Here is a 7,775-nt window from a genome sequence, read left to right on the forward strand (position 1 = left end):
CTGAAATAACCGAAATGTATTCTATGAAAAAAAAATTTAAGAAAGAGTACAAATATTTAACTTGGATTTAAATATTTGTACTTCAAAACTTCAAAAATCCACATTAAATTTCAACTCAGTTTTTATTCCGAATTATAGCAAAAATTATATATTAAATATATTCATTTAATATTAACCAATAAAAATAGGTGTTTTAAAAAATTCTGCATTTCCATTGCTCATTATTAATTGCTCAACCTTATTATTCTGGGGCAGGAGCGTCTGGTGCAGCAGGAGCTTCTTCCTGGGCGGCAGGAGGTTCACCAGCGGCAACTTCTGCGGCTGGAGGTTCTTCGATTACCTCAACAGGTTGTGCATCGTTAACATTCTCATTTTCTTCAATAGGTTCAGGAGCTTGGGCTTGTAGCTCTTGTTGGAATTGTGCCTTATTTTCTTCAAATTCGTCTTTCACTTCACCAATACGTGATGGCATAATTTCAGATTCAGGCTTTTCTTCTTCTGGTTCCGTTTTCTCTTTGTCTTCTAACTGTTCTTCCTCTCCTTCCTAATTTATATTGAATATATTAAAAATATCAAATTAAAATTTACTTATAGACATAACAAATACCTTCAACTCTGGAGGTGTCACTGGCACCGTAGCAAACTAAAATATATAACAATAATGAGTATTTTTATATATTGAAATATGGAGTATATAGTATATTATGTTATGTACCTTGGTGCCTAAAGATACTTCTGAAGAAGGCGTGCAAATAATTGATGATTCCATCTGAAAATTAATTAGCACACATTAATTAAAAACAGTTTACATAATAAGAATGAGTAAACTCATATTTTCCAGCAATTATATATACGAAAAGTACAATATTAATACCTCCATTTCCTCCGGTTCATAATCCTATAAAATGAAATGTATGAATGAATTTATTAGAACAAAATTAATACTTAATATGAGTATAATAGTTCTGACTTACTGGTCTTCCGAATTTTCTACGATAAAATCTTTGTATGATTTTAGCAGCTGCTTCTTGTTCCTCTCTTTCTTTTTGACGCTAAAAATGCATTTCGATTGAGCATAAGTTTATATAATTTTTATTATTATAATATAAAAATTAAAACGTAAATGTATCAACTTACCTGAAGTAATAATAACTCTTCTTTTATTTGCTTGCGCACCCTGTAACCTCGGTATGTGGCCTACCAAAATTGATAAAAAAAGGCACTAATTATAATATAGATAATAATATTAATAATAATAAAACAAAGTTTACTGTTGATGCTTAAAAAAATTAGATCTCTTAAGATCTCTGTACGATTAGTATTATTACAGAGCAAAAATCTTAAGACAATACTCAAAAAACTATATGGTCTTTCAAAAAAAAACTACAGGTCCCAGATTTATGTAAACCATAAGAACCAAAACTATAATTCGTAAACAACAATTCCCACATTTTAAATCAATAAGATTAAAGTATATACCATTTGCAATTATATACTTTTTACTGCGTATATATATTTGTACATTGCAAAAATATATGGACTATAGTTACCATAAAAACTACATAAACTATAAAAACTTTGTATATCAGACTATCCAAACCTGAATCAGATTAATTGCAAAAAAGAAATATGTACTAGAACCGCATGTATGTCGCTAAAATTTCTTAAACTCAGTTCAAAATTTTCAAAAATGTTAGTTTCAATAATTGCTTTTATATTCTATTTATTATATCAGGAAATTGAATTTCAGCATAAACTGAGGATACTGGATTAGAGTCCTAAGCCTAATTGGAAAATATTGTTTTTAAATTACCTGTATAGCGATTGCGGCCTTTTCTCTCTTTAGTTCTTCTCTGCGCTTTATTTCACGTGCCATAAAGTATTGATATAACAAGTCAGATCCATCTGCACTCTGATTAAAGAAGCACAAATTTCAAATACAATTTAAATACAGATGACGTTCAAGTCTCACCTTTGATGCGTTCAAATACGCTTGCACGAAACGATTATAAGCATCTTCGATAACAGGTCGTGATATCTTAAGTTCCTCATCCGAAAATCTACAACGACGTATCAACTCATCTAACATATCATCGTCATAAAACTTAATCACATCACGTTCTCGACCTCTTTCACAGCGTTGTTTTTCAAGGAAACGTTTGAAACAATCCTCCATTGCTAAACATAACTTCTCACCTTTATCTTCCGGTATATCACAAATGCACAAATCGCCAATTATTTCATCGACCTCACGTAAAGCACGGTCAATAATAGCTTTTGCAACTGTAAATATAAAGGTTTTTTAAATGAAGCTAATAGAATAATATATAGAATTGTAACTTACTGTGCGCCTTTTCACGTGTTCGGATAACAGACGTTAAATAATCAATTATAAATTGACAGAGACATTCTGTAGTCGGTTGACAGCGTAAGACTTCGCGCGTTATATCAGACAACAATTCCGGTAATCCATCGGGTACATCAATAACTTGACCACGTACTCTGCCACGTGTGATAAGATAATTCATTGTGATTGCCTTAATAAAACAATTTCTAAAAGTCGTTAATTGAGTCTTTAATTGTTTAAAATTTTTGCTAACAAAAACAATTAAAATAAATATTATTTTTAGTTTTTAATATATGGCAGGCAAACTATGTTTTTTCTATTCAATAATTTTTATTAACGTTGCAAATTATATTGAAATTCTAAAAAAGTTAAACTATTTGATAAGTATTATATTATCTTATATATATATTATTCTTTTCATCGATATAGTTTACTGCTGCTAGTATTTTATTTGTAACTGTCAGATTTGAAATATTTTGATTTGGCAGTCTAAATGCCAAATCATACCTCTCCATTGCCAGTTCATTCACATCTTCGTGGCCACTGGCCATACAGCTGACTGTCAAATACGTGTCTAAACAAACTTTGCCGATTTTGTGTTTTGTAATTTTCATTGTGGTTTATAAAATAGTAGTTAACATGGCTAATGTAAATTTAACGGATTTAAATGTGGACACACTTTTCGAACAACACAGTATACCAGATATAGAAATTGTCCATAGAAGGATACAAACTGTGATTGAAAGTAAACGCGAGGAATTACGCACTATGGTTGGGTGAGTGTTAATGTAATAGTTTTATAAGTAAGACAGTAATTAATATAAATATACTTATATTTGTAAACAGTGAGAGCTACAGAGATCTTCTTAAAGCAGCGGACACAATTACCTCTATGCAGGATTCCTCTAGCAAGCTTATACAGCAAGTGATTGGTATTTCGGAAAATTGTCAGAAACTTAATGAACAGCAACTAATAGGCTTCCAAACAAGCGATACATCGGATTTGCTACAAAATCGCAACACTAACAAACAACTTAACAATTATTTCAGTACAATGGTGCAAATAAACTTATTAACATCATTGCCTGAACTGATATGGTCACATATTGATGATGAACGATTTTACACAGCTACAGAGTTATTCGTGTTTAGTCGGCATATAAGCACTGGTCTTCAACTGGACGTTCACAACACATTAATGAAACAATTCCCAATAGCGAAGAAACAGTGGGAAATACTTAAACCATTCCACGTTACCATAAAACAAAACGTTATAAATATGTTGGAACGTGAAGAATTAAGTGCTGAAGTTGCCGTCGAGTGTTTGCTAAGTTTATTGTTATTGGAAAAAAATAATTTAAATGGAGTATTTAAAATATTTTTACAACTACGCTGTGCAGCTTATTTAAATTGTTTGAGTGACGGATCAAACGTAGATGCACACAACAGACGTGTAAGAGCACGTATATTAGCTAGTTTGAAAATATTAAATAATAGCATTGAACTCATACGCACATGTTTTATGGGTAAGTATTGTGAAATTATAAAATTTATTCACTTTTAATAGCATATTTTTTGCTGCTAACAGACAATGGCCTGCTCTCTAGTAAACTTGCTGAACATACCGATGCAAATGCTCCACCAACAATAGCCCTTATGGATAGTAATGATTTACAGCTTTCCTATTTGGTACCTGATATAATAGCAAACTTTCGTCCTAAATATGAAGTACTGCAACTTGATAAATCACAAGTGCAACTCACATTCGAACATTGGCTTGCAGATATATCACGCATAGCTAATTCACAACTAAAGAATCTCTTTGATTTTGTCAATACAATGGGTACAATACAGGAAATCAAAAATGAGGCGAAACTAAGTCGGAAGCATATTGATTTTTCTTATGTTGCAGAAAAATTTGAGCTCACGCAAACCTTGGATTTTTATGAGTTAAAGTATGTGCCATTAATTAATCAGCGGGTGCGTAATATAATACATGACAGCTGGCTGCAAGCTATGCAGAGAGCATATGAAACGCTACAAAATGCTTTAATGGAAGAAGCCCCAATAGACTTTAATATATGGGCTGATAGTGCAAATGATTTGCCATTAAGCTTGGAGGCAGCATTAAACGAGGATCGAAAGACAAAAAAATTGCTTATGAAAACACGTGGATATAGTAGTGTCATAATACAACTATGCACTGAATTTGACCAACATCTGGCAAATATAGTTTCTGAGATGGATGTACTACTCGCTGAACAGGCGACAAGAGCAGAAGAGAAATTAGCATTAATAGACTTTCTGCGTGAAACAGCGCAAACAAATTTAATGGATTTTATAACCCGAATTAAACGCTTCAATTTAACTCAAAGGCAACGCAAAGAACTATTGCTAGTACTGCGCACTTGCTCAGCGCTTATTGAGCTATGCCCACATTTAAAAATCTGTTTCTGTCAACAAAGCAGTTGGCGGCAATGGGTTGGTAACATAGCGGCCAACAATATAGAATATTGGCAACGTATGTGTGGGTTGTTGGATGAAGAAACTTTCAATTTTTGGCAACAATTATTGGATGGCATTTTGCTAGATAATGAATGCAGTCAATACTTACCAACAAGGATATCGAATGACTTATGTATAACTGAGTTCGCAGTAAGTGATAATATAATTCAATTTTATTATAGTAATGGTAAATTATCAGTATAAAATTATCAATATTTCTAGAATTGGGAAAGTTTTACTTTGGAGCAAAAAGATGAACATGAAAATACAATAAATTCGACATTGCATGTACCAAATCAACCTTCAATTTCACTACAAACATATTTGTTCGCTTTAATACGTGTTCTGAACAATGTAGTGCCACAAACCTTACCGCCAAAAGTGCTTTGTGTATTCAACCACAAATTGCTTACACATATTCTAGCACATTACCAAACATTTACTGTTGCCACGGATAATCATGTCGGACAAAAGTTGGCATTACAATACTACTTCGATTTAAAGTTTCTGCAAAACGTGTTTGCAGTACCACGTGATGAACGTGAACTATGTGCACAGTTTAGCACTTTGCAAAACTTCTTTAAGGATATTATAGATCCATTCGATTTTGAACTTTTCCATGAGCAAATAATAAACAATGTCAAACGTGCAGTTAGTAGACTAAAATCTATGCTAGGCGTGCTAACCCCACACGCAGCTCACACAACAACAGCATCGACTCTAACACTGACACAGGAGAAAGATCCAAATGTTTTGATTTTAAGTTCAAGCAGTACAACTTCAGTGTGGTTCCCACTTTTGCCAATTGTGACAAATGTGAATAATACAAATATGATAACGGATAACAAAAATTTAGTTGCTTTAGAAAACGAGAAGGTATGTATATACATAATTTATGTATTTATAATAAGTATTTTATATAAATGATATTTCTTTTTTGTATACGTTTTTTTCTTAAATACCAGTTAAAGGATTTTAATTCCTAAACTACCGCTACGATTTAGACTTTGAGTGCTATTGATATAGTTGAGTATTAATAAACTAAGTTAAGCTAATGGGTAGTTAAGTGCAGTTAAAACTTAATATATTAGCATGTATATTGTTGTTTTTATATATTTGATAAGTATGCAGTACACGCTTTGCTGAATAATTTAATAATCCTTTACAATATTAGTATTTAATTACCGTTTTTATTACCTAAACTTGAAATTCGCATTTTAACTTAATTTGCATTGTAAAACTATATTGGTGTAGATTTCTTTACATGTTATATTCGTTTTTGGATCAATTAATCCAGCTTAATATAATATTGACTTCCTAATTATATTAAAAATAAGCAGAGTTTACTGTATAAATAAGCAATATACAAATAAAATAATAAATTGTAATTTATATTTAACGGATTAATGCTCAGACCGAAGAACATAGAGCTCTTTAAAGTCTTTACAAAAGTAAAGTTCTTGGAGGCATCATAAAATTTTTAAGTCACTTTCTTGAATATAAATTTAGACAGTAAAGTACTATTGCCTAAGTCCATGTTTAAAATTGGAAATAAATTAAATTGTATTATCGTAAAAACTCTTTTGAGTGAACTCTAATTGTTAGCCAAGTTTAGTTCGTGCATGTTTAGAGTCCGGCCAAAAATTTTAGGTTGTTTCAAATAATGATAAAAGCTGAACATTTAATTCGCGAAAAATTGTCCATTCAACAGGTTTGTCCGTTTTTCCATTTTCACTGCATTTTCCGTTTTTATTGTATAAGACTTATGTGTACAGTGAAAAGCCTAAAAATATATTCATTTGACTTTAGAAAAATAGCACTTAGAGTAATTTTTATAAAATATATGAGCATGCCTGTCAAGGCTTTTTAGCAATAGCCAGAAATACAGTAATTGGACTAAGTTTTTTCGCGCTTAATTGATATTAATAAAACTATAAATTTAGCATAAATTAAATGTTTATATACCAAAAATAAAAAACCAGATGCTAGCGCAGTCTGTTGGTTTTGTTGCATACTTGATATTACTTTTTAATTTATTACTTTGGATATCTAATAATAAATAAGAAAATTAAAAACGTTTACTTAGCAGTAGATTGCTACCTCGTTTTAAAAGTTTGCTCTAACAATTACTGTATATTTAAGCATTCATTAATATTAATGCACTAAATAATAATTACGTTATACGTAACTTTGATGAAGTAAAGCAATAAGATTGTGTTACTATGTTTTTGCTTTTTTCTTAAATTTAACTTAAACTAATAAATTTTATTATTAATAAATTGCTAATGACTTTCTTTTTTAATCCAATAAACAGCAGCAGACGACGCCTACTCGTAAATCAACAACATCCCGTAAAAGCGAACCTACTAAAGCAAAATCCTCAGCCTCTTCATTCTTCGGTGCCATGTCACAGGAATGGTTTCGGTAATGAGCGATTCTGTATATATGATTGTACTGAACGACAATATTAATGATAATATCTTAATACACAAACATATATAAATATAATATATGTCAAAATAAATGTTATTCTGTTGACAGAAATAACAAACCAAGTAATGACAATTTTACGCATATGCACTTATGTATGTATCATAAACGAAATCTGTGCAATATTATCTAAATGAAAGTCCTGAGACTTTCACTACTTGATAAGAAAGGGCTTTGAAACGTATATCATTCCTGTATGATACTTCTGAACAATTATTTCAATAAAAGTCAAGGATAATGTTAACAAAGTATAATAATCAATATTTTATAATTTGTCACTTTGCCACACACTTAGCTTCGATTATTTCTATAATTTAAATCTTTTTAGTATATTAATTAATGTATGTTAACAAAAGTACATAAATAAATTCCTATTTAAAACACATTATTTTGTTAATATATTATTATTTTGTTAATATATTGTTTTCTTATA

General features: G+C 30.7%; 2 protein-coding genes across 4 annotated transcripts; one reads left to right on the forward strand and one right to left on the reverse strand.

The window, feature by feature from the left end:
* Positions 1-103: 103 nt before the first annotated feature.
* Positions 104-2,600, reverse strand: LOC119664500. Its single transcript, XM_038073973.1, has 9 exons — positions 2,345-2,600; positions 1,973-2,283; positions 1,814-1,912; positions 1,138-1,197; positions 975-1,052; positions 875-898; positions 716-769; positions 608-643; positions 104-544 (listed from the first exon to the last, which is right to left on the reverse strand). The coding sequence occupies exons 1-9, from the start codon at positions 2,526-2,528 to the stop codon at positions 242-244; spliced, it is 1,149 nt and encodes a 382-aa protein (XP_037929901.1). The 5' UTR covers positions 2,529-2,600; the 3' UTR covers positions 104-241.
* Positions 2,601-2,746: 146 nt separating this feature from the next.
* Positions 2,747-7,716, forward strand: LOC119664501 (conserved oligomeric Golgi complex subunit 1-like). Of its 3 annotated transcripts, XM_038073976.1 has the most exons (6): positions 2,747-3,123; positions 3,194-3,873; positions 3,936-5,002; positions 5,075-5,728; positions 5,818-5,877; positions 7,167-7,251. In XM_038073976.1, the coding sequence occupies exons 1-5, from the start codon at positions 2,987-2,989 to the stop codon at positions 5,836-5,838; spliced, it is 2,559 nt and encodes an 852-aa protein (XP_037929904.1). In that variant the 5' UTR covers positions 2,747-2,986; the 3' UTR covers positions 5,839-5,877; positions 7,167-7,251. The 3 variants fall into 3 exon arrangements, with proteins under 3 accessions (XP_037929904.1, XP_037929903.1, XP_037929902.1); XM_038073975.1 differs by lacking the exon at positions 5,818-5,877 and having other exon boundaries at positions 7,170-7,716; XM_038073974.1 differs by lacking the exon at positions 5,818-5,877 and having other exon boundaries at positions 2,749-3,123; positions 7,167-7,716.
* Positions 7,717-7,775: the final 59 nt, after the last annotated feature.

This window comes from Teleopsis dalmanni, unplaced genomic scaffold (assembly GCF_002237135.1).
Source record: "Teleopsis dalmanni isolate 2A unplaced genomic scaffold, ASM223713v2 unscaffolded_contig_2061, whole genome shotgun sequence".
NCBI lineage: Eukaryota > Metazoa > Arthropoda > Insecta > Diptera > Diopsidae > Teleopsis > Teleopsis dalmanni.

Excerpts from the sequence above, each read along its gene's own strand:
- LOC119664500 (XM_038073973.1), bottom strand. The coding sequence starts at position 2,528 with ATGAATTATCTTATCACACGTGGCAGAGTACGTGGTCAAGTTATTGAT. Across the intron at positions 899-974 it reads GTAGAAAATTCGGAAGACCA|GATTATGAACCGGAGGAAAT; the intron begins GTAAGTCAGAAC and ends TTCATTTTATAG. Across the intron at positions 545-607 it reads TGACACCTCCAGAGTTGAAG|GAAGGAGAGGAAGAACAGTT; the intron begins GTATTTGTTATG and ends AATATAAATTAG.
- LOC119664501 (XM_038073974.1), top strand. The coding sequence starts at position 2,987 with ATGGCTAATGTAAATTTAACGGATTTAAATGTGGACACACTTTTCGAA. Across the intron at positions 3,874-3,935 it reads CATACGCACATGTTTTATGG|ACAATGGCCTGCTCTCTAGT; the intron begins GTAAGTATTGTG and ends TGCTGCTAACAG. Across the intron at positions 5,003-5,074 it reads TATGTATAACTGAGTTCGCA|AATTGGGAAAGTTTTACTTT; the intron begins GTAAGTGATAAT and ends CAATATTTCTAG.